The 18,982-nt window shown below is 59.7% G+C and overlaps 1 protein-coding gene across 1 annotated transcript in view; it reads left to right on the plus strand.

The window, feature by feature from the left end:
- Positions 1-18,982, plus strand: part of HTT (huntingtin) — a 91,097-nt gene that overhangs the window by 10,440 nt on the left and 61,675 nt on the right. The window contains exons 3-14 of the mRNA XM_028503844.2: positions 3,965-4,085; positions 5,360-5,419; positions 6,263-6,342; positions 7,951-8,089; positions 8,254-8,395; positions 9,113-9,291; positions 10,328-10,532; positions 11,622-11,669; positions 13,854-13,934; positions 15,753-16,114; positions 18,305-18,443; positions 18,682-18,803. Of these exons, the coding sequence (XP_028359645.1) occupies positions 3,965-4,085; positions 5,360-5,419; positions 6,263-6,342; positions 7,951-8,089; positions 8,254-8,395; positions 9,113-9,291; positions 10,328-10,532; positions 11,622-11,669; positions 13,854-13,934; positions 15,753-16,114; positions 18,305-18,443; positions 18,682-18,803 (1,678 nt within the window). The remainder of the gene's footprint in view (positions 1-3,964; positions 4,086-5,359; positions 5,420-6,262; positions 6,343-7,950; positions 8,090-8,253; positions 8,396-9,112; positions 9,292-10,327; positions 10,533-11,621; positions 11,670-13,853; positions 13,935-15,752; positions 16,115-18,304; positions 18,444-18,681; positions 18,804-18,982) is intronic.

Raw genomic sequence — 18,982 nt, forward strand, 5'->3', positions numbered from 1 at the left:
CTCCTTCAGACTGTGGAGGGAGCGTGGCACTGCCCGGGCCTTGACTGGGGCTTGGAGGGGGCGGTTTGGGGCTTCTGGCCTCCGGAGCCGAGTGAGGGTCATTTCTGTGTTTTCATCCCCTCGGTTTGTAGCAGTTTGTCCCAGAAGCCACAGGAAACTGATACAATAGTGTCGTTAGTTTCTTATGCTGTGTGTGAGGTGGTGTGCATCACCAAGTAGATTGTGATAAATTAGAGACAGGCTGTGAACTATGCACCTGGCCCTGGCTGGTGTGGCTCAGTGGATTGAGTGCCGGCCTGCGAACCAGAGGGTCACTGGTTTGATTCCCAGTCAGGGCACATGCCTGGGTTGCGGGCCAGGTCCCCAGTGGGGGGCACATGAGAGGCAACCACACACTGATGTTTTTCTCTTCCTCTCTTTCTCCTTCCCTTCCCCTCTTTTTTAAAAAAAAAAAGAATCTAAAACTCCCTCTGAGACTGATTGCAACAGAGTTATTGCTAATAAACCAAAAAGGAGGAAAAATTGAATCATAAAAACACTCAACCCAAAAGAAGGCGGAAGTGGGCAGAAAGGCAAAGACAGAGCATATGGGCAGATAGGAAAGAAATACTACAGTGGTAGATTTCAGCCTCGTGATGTCAACGGTGATGTTAAATGTGCAGGATTTTCCAGATTGGGCAGGAAAGCAAGACATAGTACATGCCCCTGGGGAGAAAACCACTTTAACCGAAAGGCAAAAGCAGGTTAAGAAGTAAAAGAACGGAAAGAGCTTCAGCATGCCGACACTGGTCCGAAGAAAGGATGATCGGTCAGGTCACGCGTTGGGAGTTCTCGTCAGAGGCCAGCAGCAGGGACGGCGGGTCACGGTCCCAGTGCAGTGAGACGCTCAGCTGCCCAGCCCGCGGGCACAGCAGCCCGATGTGGTGCGATGCCTGGGCGCGGAGCTTCCGGACCACGAGCAAGCCAGGAGGACTGCCGTGGGGGGAGGACACGTCCACACTCAGATCGGATTCCAGCGGCCCATCCCCACTGCTCGTAGAAGGCGTGGGCACCGAGTCTGGATGTGAGGACTGAGAAGCTCTGTTCCGCACCCCGCCCCCCCCCGCCCCGCGTCCTGAGGGGCCTGTCCAGACAGTCCCTGCAGCGCACCAGGGACATGTGCTCATGTGCTCAGCTCGTTTGCCATCATGCCAGGTCCCACGTGGGATGAGACCGAAGCACTCTTGGGGTGCTCCCTGGCCTCAGGGGGACAGAGTGGGGTCTTGCAGAACGACAGGCTGGGAGAGCCCCAGATGTGGGGAGAGCCACACCTTTCCGTGTCGCCCGGGGGTCAGAGGAGGAGGCAGCAGGGGAAGCGGACGGTGTGCTGAGTCCACTCTAGAAAAGGAGGGGTGCCGGTCGGCGCCTCGGCCTCCACCCGAGGGTCTTGCGAAGGAAGAGCGAGCGGAACCCAGATGCAGCAACAGAACCGGCGTCAGACGGGGCTCCGTACGACAGAGAACAGGACAGCGTGCTCTTTGAAAACGCCGGTCAGTCAGCGACACTGGACGGGTGGGGTCGCAGACGCTGACACCCGAGTGCGGGAGACGCCGTGTGGGCGGTGCGGCTGTCGGAAGGGCTGGGAGGGGAATGGACGGTACCGTGCCTGTGGACGTGACAGTTGGGTGACTGGACTTCTTGGAAGTGCTTTGCAGCCTCAAGAAATGGAGGACCTCATCACCCCGGCACCTGTTTCGTTAAACTAAAATTTAAAAACTTGGCATCTGATTCAGTTATTGGAGAAAGCTTGAGCATGGTTGGAAATACAGTCTTCCTCCTTTTCTCTGAGTTGATAATACAGGTGACAGTTGGCGTTGTGTGGGTCCGAGGTGCACCGTGGGTTGGTCTGATGTGTTTGTCCCCTGCAGTGTGACTGTCACAGTGTCAGTGAGCGCCTGTCACCAGGCCCCCTGCCCTCACTGTGCCGGGCGCAGGTAAGAGGCGGCCTCTCGGTGACGCCGTGGCTTGCAGCACCACGTGGGGCACATAGTCGTTGTGGGGTGTGGGCGTCAGGTCTCCGGGCCCATCCATCCACGGTGGGGGACCTGCTCAGCTGCGACTTTTACGAAGGCCAGTGACAGGTCAGAGTTTTGTGTCTCCATTGAGGTGTAAAAGGATCGTGTTGTATCCGTTTATTCATATCGGCTACATACTGAAATGTTACATATTTTTGGTGGGTTAGGTGAAATGTGGTATTAAAATAATTTTCCCTGTTTCTTTGGATTTCTTTTTCCTTTTCAAGATTTTATTTGTTTTGGAGAGAGGGGGAGGGAGGGACAAAGGGGGAGAGAAACATTGTGTGTGGTTGCCTCTTGGCCCCCACGAGGGACCTGGACCACAACCCAGGCTTGTGCCCTGACTAGGAATCGAACCGGGGGCTCTTCGGTTCGCAGGCTGGCACTCAGTCCACTGAGCCAACTGTCAACAGCCAACTGCGGTTTCTTTGGATTCCTGACGCGTCTGTTAGAAAGGGTGAAGTGGCCCGTGGAGCTCGCGTGATGTCTGGGGACAGCAGGCACTGCTCTGAGTGGGTCCGAGTGTGGGGCCTGCTCTCGGGGCCCCTTCCCCTTGGTCCTCTCCCCACAGCCCCGTCCCTGGGGTGGGGTCTGGAGGCTGCCGCGTGGCTCGCTTTGTCTCTCATGTCTGTGCGCCCATCGCCGCGAGTGCGGTCCTCTGCTCTCCCCAAGGCCCTGTCGGCAGGGAGGCCGGCGTAGACCGTGGGGTGGGGGCCTCCGTGTCCGAGCGCTCCAGGTTGGGGTCGGGAAACGGCCGCCTGACTTGGGTGCCGGAGGGGCAGCAGCATTACTCGGGGGCTGTGTTGTCAGCTGGCCGCACTTCCCAGTGCTGTGGCAGCGGCCTCACGCCTGGGGCCCACCAGCCTGTCTGTCTAAGCTACGATTAGCCAGCTGGACCACGACAAGCCACGCAAGGGTCTCAGTCCAGCGTTTTAGAGCCACGTGCAGTCACTGCATGGACTCTAGCGTCTGTGCGGCCGTGGCGGGGCACAGGCACCGCCCCCTCGCCGTCCGGGGTTCTGCGTGAGGTGCGGCTGGGCCGTGGGACACGCATGGAAAGCTGGACTCGGAGGGAGTGGAAGAGTCACACGGGTGTTCTGATTCGCGGTATCAGGGACGTGGCAAGTGACGGCACGATGGATCTGGAGACTGTGGGGCAGAGTGAAGTAAGCCAGCCACTGAGAGATGGGCACCATGTGATCTCACTTGTAACTGGAATCTGAGGAACAGAATAAACTAATGAGCAAAACAGAGTCAGAGGCGCAGAAACAGGGACGGACGGACGGCTATCGGGGGAGGGGCAGGGGAGGCTGGGGAAGGAGGTGCAGGGACCGGACAGAGCGGCGTGCGTCACCTGTGCACGTGGACGACGGCGTGGGGTGGGCCGGGCGCAGGGGGGCTCGGGGGACGTTGGGACAACTGGAGCAGCGTGACGGTGAAAGTAAAAGGCGTGTGGCAAGTGAGAGTGACGCGTTGGCCACGAGCACACGGCTGTCTGGGGCTTAGGTGTCCCAGGCAGCGTTTGTCTTAAAAACTGAGCTAAAATACACAAAAAGCAGTGTCTTTTAAAGAGTTTTTAATTAGAACTTAAAAAACTGGGATTTGTCTTGCAAATACTCCTCTTTTTTAAAAATAAACGTTAAAGTGTTGAAGTACTTTTAAACTTACAGAAAAGTCGCAGAGAGCGCACAGACTTGCCGTGCGCCCCACATCCGGTCGCCCCGCTTGCCAGCGGCCTCGGCCCCCGCAGTGCCCGTTCCCATCCAGCGGGCCGGCGTGGCGGGCGCCAGCCCGTGTGACGGCCCCTTCGGTCCCAGAATCCCCGTGGATGCCGGGCCCCACATCGCATTTTTCGTCGGGTCTGCTGGGGTCTTCCTGGCTGTGACTGTCTCTTCTCTTTATCCACTCAGAAATTCTCCAGAATTCCAGAAACTTCTGGGCATCGCTATGGAACTCTTCCTGCTGTGCAGTGACGACGCCGAGTCCGATGTCAGGATGGTGGCCGACGAGTGCCTCAACAAAGTCATCAAAGTAAGGGCCCGGGGTGCACACTCCGAACTGTGACCCTTCGGTTTGGAGCAGCGTGGTCCCCGGGGTGTCTGCACCTGCCGCCTGTCCAGTGCGCGGTGGGAGGCACCTGTCTGCTGGCATCCCGGCCTCACAGTGCGTGACTCCAGCATCTCGAGTCACGGCCCAGAACGTAGGACCAGGCCAGGCACTTCCAGCCGCTCCTGCCTGCTTTCTGCCACTGCACGCCAGGTGCAGTGGGGCGGGCTGCACTCCAGCCGGCTTCCTCGCCTAGTGCTCACCCTCGGGTTCCCGGGCCAGCAGGGGGTTCGGGCCTGGCCAGGTGCGCTCTCCTGGTGGCAGAGGAGGGACAGGCTGGGAGCACACAGGAGCCAGTCCTGGACTCGTCTTCCAGTGGGGGCTGTGCGTGCCTGTGGCAAGGCCCAGGCGTTGGGCACGCTCTGCTCCTCATTGATGTAGGGCGGGGCCCTGGGGACCCAGGGCAGCCTGGACGTGTGCTCTGCCCCCGTCACGCACGGGCCGTGTGAGGCTGCATGCTGGGCAGAGGCACTCAGTGCGGGCCGCAGGCCCAGGGAGGCGGGCGGCCTGGGTGGCATTCAGGAGGCTCAGGCCCCTGTCTGGGGGAGTGGTGGCTGCTAGGGGAGCGGGAGACTTGAGGCCTTCTTAGCCACTCTGGTGCCCAGTCCCTCGGGGTGCCGGGGAGCCTCCATGGGAGGTGCTGTGGCCAGCTCAGGGGCTGCACTTTGTTTGGTGGAGAATGAGCAGCGCCCGGAGATGGTCGGCGTGCTCAGAGGAGTCAGACGTGAACCTCGGTGACCACGCAGCCTGTCTGGGAGCGCGGAGAGGCCCTGGGCCGGGACTCTGTGGGCTGGCGCCCGGATGCAGACTCGGGGCCTTGCTCTGGGGCGGGGCACCCGGCAGAGGGGCCCACCCTGTCCGGGGCGGCTTCGTTCTTGGCGGTGGAGGGGTCCGACCAGAGCTGCAGGACAGACTCGAGCAACCTGCCGTTAAGTCTGACACTGTGTAGTGTCCGATTATAGCGACAGTCGAGTCCTCTCTCTTCCGTGTTTAGTTGAGTGAAGCACCCGAGTCCAGTTCATCCAGTAGCTTCCCGCATGTGTGTGTCCTTTTCCCTGAACGAGCAGGTTCTCTGTTTAGTTGCTGTTGAACCTGCTTTGCCCCGAGGTGGAAATTGACGTTGCTTTGTAGCTGCTGCGGAGCTGCGGGTGGCGGGTCGGTCGGTCTCCCCAGAACACACCTCTCGTGTTCCGTTGTAGGCTCTGATGGATTCCAGTCTTCCAAGGCTACAGCTGGAGCTCTACAAAGAAATTAAAAAGGTGGGCCTTCATTTTCTGTTATTGAAAAACAATGGTCCTGTTTCACCGTATTAAGTAGTTTTGTGAAATTTTGTCTTATATTTAATAAGTAAAAATGCTAGAAGGAAAAGTTGTTTGGTAAAGTAGATTGTTTTACTTTTCTTTAAAACATTACTTTTCTAAAAAGATTTTATTTATTTATATTTAGAGGGGGGAAGGGAGGGAGAGAGGGAGAGAAACATCAGTGTGTGGTTGTCTGTCACACGCCCCCTACTGGGGACCTGGCCCACAACCCAGGCCTGTGCCCTGACTGAGAATCAAACCAGCGACCCCTTGGTTCACAGGCTGGCGCTCAATGCACTGAGATACACCAGCCAGAGCAAAGCATTACTCTCCCTTACTTATTAGATGACATAGAAATTTAAAATGGTAACTTATTTTTATTTCTTTATAATTCAGCTCACTGAACCATAAAATTTCTAAAGCAGTTAGACATTTATGTGGCCTTTTCTCTAGAAATAGATGTTAACTTTGAAGAAAATGCCTTTGCTTATATGAAGTTCTCTTGGTACTAGTGTCTGTGACTTTTATTTATTTTTTAAGTTCCTTTTTAATGTACGGATTTTTTTCCTGAGAGAGAGGGAGGGAGGGAGGGACCGAGGGAGGAGCAGAGGGAAATGCTGACCCACGGTCGCACCTGTTCTGCGTCCATCAGCTGCTTTTCGTGCTCTCTCTCCCCTCCCCCCCCGGCTGGGGTCAAAGGCACCACCTTGGTTCACCGGGATGGTGCTCTAGCCAATGGGGCCACCGGCCAGGCGGCGCCCATGACTTTTAAATGTAACGCTGCTCGTTGAATCCACTCAGAATGGTGCTCCGCGGAGCCTGCGTGCTGCCCTGTGGAGGTTTGCTGAGCTGGCTCACCTGGTTCGGCCTCAGAAATGCAGGTACGTTGTGCCCTCTGGATGACGATGACGATGATGGTGATGATGATGATGATGATGCGGGTGGAGAGCCAGCTCCTACGGACTCTTCACATCTCGGCTCGAATGTCACTCCTCAGAGGCCTTCCCTGTGCACTCTGTCTACACTGGCCCACCTCTGTCCCTCCGAGTTGTGGTCGCCGTCCTGTCTGTTCTTCCTCCCAGCACACACTGCTCTCAGAAATGTTCTCGCTCACTTTGTCAGCATGCCTGTTCACGTTCCACCCTCCCCCTCCCCCCCGGGGGGGCGTCGGAGACAGCAGGGTCCCCCGTCTGCCCTCTGTGGTGGCTGCCAAGGGGACACCTGTCGGGGGTTGGAGGCTGAGTCCGCCCTCCTGTCGCTCGCTGTGGGAGCGGGCACCTTCCTCTGTGACACAGGCTGACGCCATGGACGTGGGACTGTGAGTCACGTGTGACCAGTTGAGACAGTCCTGCCTCAACGGGTTGAACACAGAAGAAGGACCGCGGTTTCCGGCTCCATGCTGTGTCCCTCGCTGGCGGCATGTCCGCAGACCCATGGCTGCGCCCCAAGGGGCTGGCGGGGTGGCCCAGGCCCTCCCTGTGAGTGTGGGGCGCGGTCTATGCCACTGCGCTGGGGCTCAGTGGGAACTTCATAGCGTGGCCACAGAGCTGCAGCCACTGGGGACGTCTCTCCTGGCTTGTTGACCCTCTGCTGTGACTGTTCTCATCTCAAGTCGCGTGTTGTGTCTCTGAGCAGCTCACCCCCAGCTCTGCACATGCAGCCAAAGGGACCTTAAGGAGACAGGACGGGTCTCGGTGCTTCCCCCTGGGACAATGGGTTCACCTCCTGGAGCTGTGCAGAGGAAACCCAGGCTCCCCAGCTTGCAGGCCCCAGGGGATCCTGCCCCAGGGCCCCTGCACCTCCCATACTCGCTGTTGACTCATTGGGCTGGTTTTACTGCTTCAAAACATCAGGTTTCTCTTCCTCTTGATGGCTGTTTTTTCCCCCCTGGGCCTATGCAAACAGCCCGTCTCCTTGGGAAGGGGAGCCTCGCCTCCCCGTGCAGTCCTGGCTGCGCACCAGGGGGCGCTGCCTCGCTCTCCACGCTGGCCGACGCTTTCTGTGGTCCCGGCTCCCCCAACCCCAGCGCCTCCCCCCCCCGCCACGTGGGGTGGGCCTTTCTCCAGTTCCGGGTCTCCTTCTTGCTGAGGCTTTCCTTGGCTGGGCAAGTTAGAAATGCCTTTTGTGATGCCTCTTTTCCAAGAAAACCTGATTGTCGTTTCTTAACTTTTATTTTTGAAATGGTATTTTCTGATGTTATCTCTTACTTTCTCATTTAAACTGTGAGTGTTTCAGTAGTGACTGTAATTCACTGCAAACACCTTCTAGAACGGGCTCTGCAGAGCCTCTGGTGGTGGGAGAAGCGGAGGGCGGGCGTCTCCCGCGTCTGGGCCCCACCCCCCGCGCGGCCCGCCCTCCTGCCCCCGAGCGCAGGCCTGCTCCCTCTCCGCCGAGGGGCGGCCGTCGTCCGTCCTCCGGGCGGCCCCGGACTCCCTGCCCCGTCTCCCTGAGCAGGCTGGGAGAGCAGCCGTGTCCCCTCCCCTCCGCAGGCCCTACTTGGTGAACCTGCTGCCGTGCCTGACGCGAACAAGCAAGAGGCCTGAGGAGTCTGTTCAGGAGACCTTGGCTGCTGCTATACCCAAAATAATGGCTTCATTTGGCAATTTTGCAAATGACAATGAAATTAAGGTATGGTTGGCACCTCGAGTCCCAGACCTGCCCTGCTTAAGGAAGCCTAGAACTGTTGATGGTTTGTGCTCTGCAAGGACTTGGGGCAGGTTGGGTTTCGTGACACGCGTGGCGAGCTTCCTCGGAGCTCCCTCCTCCAGCCGTGCGGGCTCTCGCCCCCGCAGGTTCTGCTCAAGGCCTTCCTGGCGAACCTGAAGTCCAGCTCCCCGACCGTCCGGCGCACGGCGGCCAGCTCCGTGGTGAGCATCTGCCAGCACTCCAGGAGGACACAGTACTTCTACAGCTGGCTGCTCAGCGTGCTCTTAGGTGAGGCGCGGCCTGCGGCGGTTTTCCCGGTGTGCAGGCGACCTCTGCAATCAGGTGGTCCTCGGCCCGCGGACCAGACCCTGGGCACTGGCTGGCCAGGACACGGGCACTAGGTCGGGGCTGCCGAGAGCCCGTGGGGGGGGTCCGGGTGGGGGTTCGGAAAGGCTGCTCCTCCCGGCAGAAGTGTGGGCGCGGCCGTGTCCAAGAACAGCCGGCGGGGCGGGGTGCGGGCCAGTGTGCCGCCCACATGCTTCCCAGGCCTGGCCCTTCGCACAGCCTGACTGCACAGCCGGCCGTGGTGGCTCTGGGTGCAGGGAGTCCCCAAGGGCTGAGGCTGGGCCCTAGGGCCCTGCAGGCCTCTTCACCACCTGGGTCTGCTGAGTGTGTCCCCCGCTTGGGGGGCGACTGTGGGAGTCGGCACCGGCACAGGCTGCAGGCGGCGCGTGGACATTTGTCGTGAGCGAGCCCCGACTTCTTGGTGCAGCAGAGCCTGATGCGAGGGCCTTGCTGGGCCGAGGAAGCAGGGCCACCAGCACGCCCCTGGGCCGCGACCCACACTGCGACACGCTTGTGGTTCTTCGTAGCGATGTCCGTGTTGCCCTCGCCGCGCACTGCCAGCCTCGGGGCCGGGCGCACCTGCGGCCTCTTCTCTTCCCCAGACGGAGTCCCGACGCTCTGGCAGCAAGCCTGTCTGAGGGACCCTGTGCTGTCTTCCAGGTCTGCTGGCCCCCGTCGCGGGCGAGCACCCGCCCCTGCTGGTCCTGGGGGTGCTGCTCGCCCTGAGGTGCTTGGTGCCCCTGCTGCAGCAGCAGGTCCAGGACACCAGCCTGAAGGGCAGCTTCGGGGTCACGCGGAGAGAGACGGAGGTGTCCCCCTCGACGGAGCAGCTGGTGCAGGTAGGGCCCGGGTTGGCCAGAGTGCGGGTGTGGAGGTAACCGCCACGCGGAGGGGCAGGTCCTGGGGACGGGGCGCCGCAGGGCCAGTGAAGAGCATGGGCTCTGGGGCCAGGCCACTGGCAGGCCCTGACCCCCGCCCGAGGGAAACGAAGGCCAACTTCACGAGGCGGCTGGAGCGGGGCAGGAGGCCCTGGGCGAGCAGGCCCAGGAGGGGCCGGGCTGCCCGTGCGCTGCCGTGTGCGGTGCGGGGACCCGCAGTGATGGAGGGCCCGTCCGGGAGACCTGACGCCCAGGGACCAAGAGGCTCCGCCTCTGAGGCTTTTTGCTCTGTGCCTCCTGTGTGGCCCTGCGTGTCTCAGCCCGTGCACCCCTTCTGTGACGTTGAAGGTGAGGCCGCCCAGCTCAGCAGCAGCAGTGGAAGTAGAGGGCTGGTTAACTGTGACCTTCAGATCAGCCGCGAATCACCGTGTGGCCTGAGGCTGCCTGAAGTCACGTGTTCGTGCTGTAAACTGTCAGTCGTTCGTGGGCACTCAGGTTCCGCTGGTGCTCTGTGTTGGTGTGGCACCTCGAACGAAGGGGGAGAGAACACAGCCGTCATCTCCGTCGAACATGGCAGAGCACTGAAAGTGCGGTCACGTCTGACCCCCCCCCCCCACCAGCTGGGGAGCTGCGTCTCGGTGGCACCGGTGACCGTGGCCCTCGCCGGCCGCACGCACGTCGGAGTCCCTGCCGCAGACCGAGCCTTCTGCCCCTCCGGCAGCCAGCTGCAGGCCGGCCCACGGGAGCTCACGCGCCTCTGCTTTGGAGGACGGCTGTGCTTCCTCTTAGGGAGTAACATCACGGAAAGGAGTTGTGGGAGTTTAGAAAGCCACGTGGAAGCTACCGATTGCCCTGGTAGAGGCGACAGAGAAAGTTTTAGGGGCAGAAACTAAGGCACACGTTCTGCCACCACGAGACCACCAGAAACAAAAGGCGAGATGTGGTCGTGCGCCTGGGAGAGCTCTGACGGCCGCGCTCGCTCTCCCTCTGCCTGCAGGTGTACGAGCTGACCCTGCGCTACGCCCAGCACCCAGACCATAACGTGGTGACCGGGGCTCTGGAGCTCCTGCAGCAGCTGCTCCGGACCCCGCCCCCCGCACTGCTGCGGGCCCTGACCACGCCCGGCGGCCTGGCGCAGCTCGGTGCCCCCGGCCAGGAGCCCGGCGGGCGGAGCCGCAGCGGGAGCATCGTGGAGCTGATAGGTGAGCTCTGGGCCGAGCCGTGACCTCGTGACCTCGCAGGTCCCCCCGAATGTCCAGTGTGGAGTCGCTGCACTTTACGAGGGGAGGATGGGAGTGGGGGAAGGCGAGGTGCACACGGGGGGGTGCACACAGGTGACCCCCTTTCTGACGCGGCCGCCTCCACGTGGCCATGCGTCTGTTGCGAAGCGAAAGCGCGAGGGAGAGGACTTCCAGGGCCCGTCGTCTCTGTCACTTGGCCGGAGACGGGACCTTCAGGTCTTCCGGGGACGGTCCTGTCTCTCTGCCCCCTGGGTCCCCCCTGGCTGCTGCGACTGACCTTATTAGCAAAGCCCTCCTGCTCCTGCCTCCAGCCCCCCTCAGCAAACCCGTCTGCTCCCCACTCTGCTCTGGGGGGTGGGCCCTGTCGGACGTGGAGACACCCCGGTGGGGGGCTGGAGGAGATGGGGGGCCGTGCGCTCACCGCAGCTTCCAGAGCTGAGGCAGGCACGGGGGGCTCCCATCCCCCCAGCCTCTCCTCGGCCTCGCCGCCCTGGCTGGCTGAGTGCGCCGTGGGCATGACGTGGCCGTGGCTCGCCACGTCCACACACGGCGGCGCTTTGCCTCACGTCCAGCGGCTGCGTGGTCTCACCTAAGCTGCTGCCCGCACCCAGGACGGGAGTGGTCGTGGGCCGGTGCCTAGAAACCCTCTTTTCTGCAGGATGCGTGCCCTGCCAGTAACGGCTGAAATGCTCAGAAATGAGTGTGTTTCTAGTGGGAACTTGATTCTGAGTTGACGAGATAGATAATCTGAGATTTCTAATGTTTTCAATTTGGCCTTTTGAACACACTCAGATGAGCTCTTCCAACATTTCGGGTCACGTCTTTGGCACCGTGCGCTTCAGTGGGGGCGGGGTTCTCGTGTCAGGGTTAAAGTGGAGCGGCACGGTGCCCAAGCACTGCCCGTGGACAGTGTGCCCGCATGTTGTCTGGTTTAAAAGCCGATTCACGCTGTTTGAAGAATTTTGAATTCTTTCTGAATTTTAGCCACTTGTTACCTTATTTTCATATCTGTCTTTTGTGTGTGTGTGTGTGTGTGTGTGTGATCTACAGCCGGAGGGGGCTCCTCGTGCAGCCCTGTCCTTCCAAGGAAACAGGAAGGTGATTATTGTGGAAACCAGAGTCTGGAGCCGGCCGGTCTCCTGTGTCCCCGTCGGCTGTGTCCGTGCTTTGCGCCCGCAGACCTGCGCCCGCAGAGGGGGCCTGTGTGCTGCGGGCCGCCCGGGCCTGGCGGGGGCCTGACGGTCGCTGTGTCTCCCAGTTGCTTTGCCCGCGTGTGCGATGCTTCCGGGCGGGTGGGAGAGTCTTTCTGTGACGGGCCCCGGGGTGCCTCGCGCAGCCCTGGGGGCCTGCCTGCCTCCTTGGTGCCTGCTGCCCGGCCCCGCAGCAGGGAGGCGCCGCAGTCGGCGCCGGTGGGTGGGCTGTTCCAGCCGGCGTCCCCAGAGCCGGCGTATGGGAGCAAGCTACGCACGCCTTGTAAAGGCGGCCCGCCCCCCCAGGCGGCTTCCTCTGGTGTTGGTCACAGTGACGCGTTCAGCCACTTTGGGCTGCTTATCCTTTTGCAGCCGCGTTTGGCTTTGTGGAGGCCAAAGTGTTCACAGTGATACAGTTCATTATTTTTGGGGCGGCACCAGTTACTTTTTTTCCAGTCTAGGTTTCCCTAGGAAGTAATTGCTGCTGTGTTTAAGTTGTGAAACCTTAAAGAGACGTCCTTGTTTTCAGGTGCAGGGTAACTGACACACGGCATGTTCACTAACCTTTTCTGAGCCATCAGTCAGGGTGCCCTCAGGCCCCTGGTGCGTGGTCTTTGCAGCATCGCATGCGGTGGGGTAGCAGGAGTGGGTGGTGCTCTGACTGCCGTGAGTCGGCGAACATTTCCCGGGAGCGGGAAGTGGTGCCCTTGGGGCCGTCAGGGTGAGGGCTCCACCGACACAGAGTGAGATGCTGGGACTGTGTGCGAGCCCAAGGGCCCTCGGGAAGTCAGTCTCCTGAGCTTGTGCTTGGAGCTTCCCGGGCCTGCGGCGTGTCGCTCCGATGCCGTGCCCATCTCTCGGCCGCGCCCTGGGGCTGGCAGGGCTCACTTTGTTTTCTTCTGGCTGCACCGTGGGATGTGTCCGCCCTCTCGTCTTTACTTTTCCGGCGTTCTTTGTTTTGTTTTGTCTTTTCCTTTAGGCTCTGGTTATAAACTTTTGTGTTGTCCCCTCAAATCTGTTTTTCGACGGAAGTATGCCACTCTGCGAGAGAGAAGGGCGGAGTTGTTGAGGGCTGTGGGGTGAGGTGGGAGGGGGCTGCCCTTGGTGGGCCGCCGGCGGCAGATGCGCAAACCCCCGGTCCCGGGGACGGACTGCGTCCTCAGCAGCCGGGCGCACGGGGCGGGGTGTGACGGGCTTTCCTGGGGACAGTGCTTGCTGGGGACTGAGGGACCGACCCTCCTGTTTAGTGGACAAGCCGAGTCCGTGTCATCTGAGGTTTTCGGTTCCTTTGCTTTTTCTTTTTTTTTACTTTGCCTTTAGTGTCACACCAGTGTGGGTTTCTGGACGATGTCACCCCTGCAATCTGGTTTCTGAAGATCAGTGAAACTACAGATTAGCGGTTGCCCAAAAGTCCTTTGTGACTGTCATTTAGTGACATGCGTGTGTCACGTAACCACGTGATTTAATGAGCCCAGTTCAGTTGTGTTAAGACTTTTGTATTTTTCCTTATTAACATAGTTTGGAAATCATAAACTGTAACATGTATTTTTGAACTTTGCAAAAGATGAAATGTTACTCTAACTTCTCAAGTTATACGGTGCTTGAGTTCTGATTGTTAACCTTACAGTCCAGCAAACAAAGATAATGAAAGTGACTCTTAGGTATAAATGTTTATATATGAACTCCGGTGTGCCACTGGAGCTTTGGCATGAGTATCTCCAGGGCCAGCAGAGATGGTTCCCGCCTGAATGTACCAATTTAAGATGAAGAAATAGTATAAACTATTTAACGTTAGCAGAAAGCTAAGCCAACAGATGGTTGCCGGTCGATAGACTCCTTTGCGGTGCCGTCTGGGAATCGTGGCCGTGGACTTCCCCAGGCGGGCGCACTGGCTTCAGGCCTGCCCCGCGACACCTCTGTGCCGCCTGCCTGTGCTCCGCGCTCCCGGGGTGTAGAAACACGGCCCGTGAGGCAGACCGTGGGAGGGGATGAGCGTGCTGTGTGAGGGGGGGGCTGTCCACTGGGACCGTGTGTTTGCGTGGCCCCCCAGCCCCTCCCGTTGGCCTAAACGAGCCCTGCTGCACCGTTTCAGGGACGGAGCGCTTCGGGGAGGCGGCCGCCCTGGAGGACGACCCCGAGCCGCGGCCGGAGGGCAGCAGCCCGGCCTTCGCAGGTAGCGCTCCGGGGGAGGCCGGCCGCTCGTGGGGGGGAATGCCGGCTTCTCTGAGACGTTCACTCCGAGGCACGTGGGTGTTCTCTGGCCTTCGGTGTCTGCTCTCCCCTTGGGTCAGGCTGTCCCGCAGCCGGGGCTGTGCTCCGCGGGCACACGTCTGTCTGGGTGGGGGCCGGTGGGCGAGTGGGGGCTGCACCGCTGAGGGGCAGCGGGGCTCCGCGCTGTCTGTGGGCGGAGCACCGGGGCGGGGCTCTGCCGGTGACCCCTCGCTCGCCCGGCAGAGGAGCGCCGACGCGGGCACTGGCCGCCGGGTTTGGTGAGAGCGGTTCGGGCCGTGGAGCCCTTCCCGTCCTAAAGAACGGCTTATCTGGGAAGGAAGACCTGAGCGATCCCAGTGGTGACCATGTATTTCCTTCGTTTTACACAGTAGAAATTGGTTTTCTAATGACAAGAGTAAAGTTAAAACAGCAAAGTTATAGCTACAGGAATAAAGCTCAAGTGCTCTCCGGCCCAGGGACTCCCAGGGGTGGCCCCTGCTGACAGCTGGGCACACGCGGGCTGTCCAGAAGGTGTCCAGCCACACACTGGGAAAATGGAGGCATTTATTGGAGAAGATACAAGCTACAGTAAACATTGTACACAGGACAGTGACACCTCAGGCCCCTTCAGAGCAGGCACTGTGGGACCTCACACAGTTCTTACCATCAGCTGCCCCATCGTATTTTCCTGAATCTCATTGATGTTCTGAAATCTCCTCTTTTTCAAAGGTGACTTTAGTGTTGGGAAAAGCCAGAAGTCCCAGGGCACCAAATCTAGGCTGTAGGGGGGCTGAGTCACCTGGGTGATTGGATGTTTCACCAAAAAACTCTGCACGAGACGTGATGCAGGAGCAGGCACATTGTCATGATGAATCTGCCAATCACCAGTTGCCCATAGCTACGGCCTTCTGAATCATCTGAGTAGTTTCTGCGGAGGAATGTTCAAGCTTAACGCAAAATTTAATGCAGATTCTTTGCTCTACTTTCTCAGTCGTTTCGAATGCGACAGCCACACAGTACACATGCTCATTCAGTGGCATCTACTGCCCCCACTGACTAGTACAGTGAAGTCACCATTGTTCGCGCATGTGCATTCCAGTCCCCTCTCCTTGGCTGCCGGGTGACATTGATGTCACGTAAATCGTTCTCGTTGTGTTAACAATGGATGGACTTCTGGACAGGTTTCATGGATCTTTTGTAGTGGTTTTATATCTAGTGTTTTTTTTAATGGGGATTTAAAACCCACATGAAGAAAACGTGCAAGTTTATGCTCCAGGAGACTAAGAACAGCTTAGGAGTCTTGAATAGGGTCCGGGAAAAAGGAAAACCCTCCTCAGAGTGATGGTGACCTCTGCACACTGCTTGCCCAGAGCACCAGGCACGTGTGCTGGGCCCCGCCCGCGAGCGGCCGGTCTGGCTGTGCGGCCCGGAGCGGAGGCTGCAGCAGCCGCAGAGGCTGGGAGGGGCGCTGCGTCTGGGCCCGGTTTGGGCTTGTGGCCAGTAGACCGTGACACGTGCCTGCTGCTGCCCCTCACCTTGCTGACACAGCAGGGTCCTGGGGTGGAAGGCAGGTACGCAGCACAGGGGGAAGCGGTTTTGGTTGTGTTCGAAGGGTGCGCTGTCGTCTTGCTTTTGAGATGCACCCGTTCATGTCTGTGCTGCGGTCCAGGAGTTCTGCCGTGAAAACGGTGACATGAGTTTCAGGGCACCTGGCAAACATTCTGTCGTCATCCAGTGTGTCTCCCGACCCTTGGAGGAACGAGTTTCTCTTTGTCCTCAGCCTCAGTCAAGGGCGAGATCTGTGGGGAGCTGGCCGCCTCTCCCGGGGCCTCCTCTCCCGGCTCTGCCAGCGCAGCCGCTGCCTCCGCGGATCACGACATCATCACCGAGCAGCCCCGGGCCCAGCACACGCTGCAGCCGGACGCGGTGGACCTGGCCGGCTGCGACCTGACGAGCGCCGGCACCGACGGGGACGAGGAGGACGTGCTGAGCCGCAGCTCCAGCCGGATCAGCGCCGTCCCGTCCGACGCGGCCGTGGACCTGAACGACGGGACGCAGGCCTCCTCCCCCGTCAGCGACAGCTCGCAGACCTCTACCGAGGGCCCCGATTCGGCCGTGACCCCTTCGGACAGCTCCGAGATCGTGAGTGTGTGGGGGTGGGTGCCCCGGCCTCTGCAGGGGGGCCTTCCCGGAGGCCCCCGTCTGCCCCCGAGGAGCAGTGCTGAGGCGCAGCCCAGCTCCTGACCCCGTCGGGGCCCTTCACCCCGGGGAGCGGTGAGGCCAGAAATTAGATCAGTGGGTGACACGGACTCGGCTACGGTGGAGAGCATTTCACATTCTTTTTTTAATGAAGGTTTTGTGTTTTTGTTGTTAGAGGGGAGTGGAGGGAGAAGGAGGGCGAGAAAGAAACTGGGGGCCCGCGTCTGCATCGGGAAGGACGTGGGTGTTGAGAACACGACGGCCATGACATCCAGTGCTCCGCCGAATCCTCGGACCCGCGGCCTTCTGGCCAGGCGTCTGCGATTCGTCTTGTTGGAGCACTGGATGCCGCCCTTGAATCCGTGGGGGCTGCCGTGCCCTGTAGGCAAGGTGTTGCTGGAGAATGAAGGAAGGTGTAGGCAGGTTTCTACGGAAACGAGGGCTCCAGGAGAGGCTCTGAGGAGACGAGGAAGGCTGGTGCCTCTGACGGCGCAGAGTGCACTCCGAGTGCGGAGACGTGCTCTGGGGCGGGTTCCGTGGAAGGCTGTCCCTGGCCTGTGTTCCGAGCTGGGAAACACGCGTGTGCACGTGCTAAGGAAAAGCTGCTCTTGATAAGTAAACAGTTGAGAAGTACAAGGAAAAGAAGCATCGGTGTGTGAGGTACATTGATGGTTACCTCTCGCATACCCGCAGCTGGGGACCTGGCCCGCAAGCCAGGCATGTGCCCTGACTGGAAATTGAACTGGCGACATTTTGATTCTCAGGCCGGTGCTCAGTCTCCTGAGCCACACCAGCCAGTGCCTTTTTAAATTTTATTTATTTTTAGAGAGGAAAGGAAGGAGAAAGAGAGGGAGAGAAACATCAGTGTGTGGTTGCCCCTCACACGCCCCCCACTGGGGACCTGACCTGGTCTGCAACCCAGGCATGCGACCCGCCTGGGAATTGAACCAGCGATCCTTTGGTTCGCAGACCAGCACTCAATTCTCTGAGCCACACCAGCCAGGGCTGCATTTTAAATTCTTCAAGAACTAGTTGGGCAGAGGTGAAAATCATTATTTTAAAAAATCTGTAAGGAACTTATTATTAACAGATCCGTTAATGCGGATGCAATTAATGCGGTGCATTAATAACATTAACACTATGTGTTCCTTTAACACTTTCCCACTTTCCTAAAAGCATTCTCAGCATACTCCATCTCATTAGAGCGTGGACTCGAGCACCTCGGACCCGAGTCAGTGCGGGGTGAGCCGTAGGCAGACGAGCATGACCGTGCTCCAGCAGAGCGTGGTTGGCAAGCACGGGGGGGGCAGCGGGGGCGGGGGGGCAGGCCTCTCCACCAGCTCTGCGTTGTGTGTGCATTGTGTGTGTGGCAGGTGGGAAGCCAGTCGTCCCCCAACAAGGAAGCACATAGTCAGACGATTGTAGGCACCACCGAGAAGAATCAGCGAGGGGAAGGGGGCATGTCTTCCACCATGGTGGGCTTCTCTTTTTACCTGGGGTTGGTTTCGGTTTTGGTAAACTAACCTGGAGGATAAAGAGCGAAGGATATAATTTTTTCTGGTGTTTTTTAATTATGTAGTTTGATTTTTAAAACTCGAGTTGGAAGGGTTTGGATTGCTTTTTAAAAAACGAATTCAGTTATCGTCCGCTTGTGTGTCGGGGCTCCCATTCAGGGCCTCAGGTCGGCCGCACGGGGTTCAGGCAGATGCGAGGCGTCTCGCGGGGCAGGGCTGCGGCCCACCCGACGGCTGCGCGGGCGACGTGCTGTGTCCAGCACCTGGCCGGTTCAGTCCTGGCACCTCAGGAGGTGACCTGTTGTGTTTTTGATGGGCTGTAAAACTCCCTTCTGAAGACAGCGATTCTGTCTGGGTTTTTAAAAATAATTTACTGAAGAGAGAAATTCCCAGACTGGAAATGTCTTGGGATTGTCAGCGTTAAAGCCTTCTGCGAGGCAGTGGTCGGCTGGTGGGAAACTCGTGACACTCATGCACACTTGCCTTGTGCACGCGACCAGGGGTCCCGGTGTGGGGGTGCGAGCCGTGTGGTGTGCCCCACTTTTGGTTTCGCCCCGGCCCCAGGGCACTCGCCCTGGGGTGGCACTTGTGCGCCCTCACTGCCCCTCTGCACCCGCAGGTGTTGGACAGCGCTGACGGCCAGTACTCGGGGCTGCAGCTCGGCCCTCCGCAGGACGGGGAGGAGGAGGAAGAGGAGGAGGAGCCCCCGGGCCTCCTGGCGGATGAGGACTCGGATGCCTTCCCACACTCCTCCGTCGGTAGGCTGGCTCGGCCGATGGGCCGCCCGTGGGCCCCCGTGTCCCCCGGGCGCCTGGGGCCTGCCCTGGCTTCCGGAAGACGTCTTGATGTCTCTGTTCTCTGGGGGGTAAACGTGGAGACTGACTGAGGGATGACCGACCTCTTGACCTGACTCCTCCTTTTATGTCATCTCTGCAAACGTCTGTATTTGTGTTTCACTGGGAACTTGTCCCTCAGCCCCAGATCCTCCGTTCCCAGACGCCCTTCAGCGAGCACGTGTGCTGGGCAGCGTGGGCCACAGCAGGCAGCCGTCCGACGGCAGCGTGGACAGATTTGTGTCCAGGGACGAAACCGCTGACCCGGGCGATCAGGAGGACAAGGTGCGGGGGGTTCGGGCCCTGCAGCGCTCCACTCTGGGCTCCCGAGGGTCTCGGGTCCTTCCTGGCCGTGTGCTCCGGGCCGTGTGCTCCGGGCCATGTGCGCCCGGGCTTCCGGCTCTCGGGCGCGGGGCGGTGCCCGCTGTGTCCCGCGCCCACTGGCCCGTCCCAGGACCAGGGCT

This window comes from Phyllostomus discolor, chromosome 1 (genome assembly GCF_004126475.2).
Source record: "Phyllostomus discolor isolate MPI-MPIP mPhyDis1 chromosome 1, mPhyDis1.pri.v3, whole genome shotgun sequence".
Lineage (NCBI taxonomy): Eukaryota > Metazoa > Chordata > Mammalia > Chiroptera > Phyllostomidae > Phyllostomus > Phyllostomus discolor.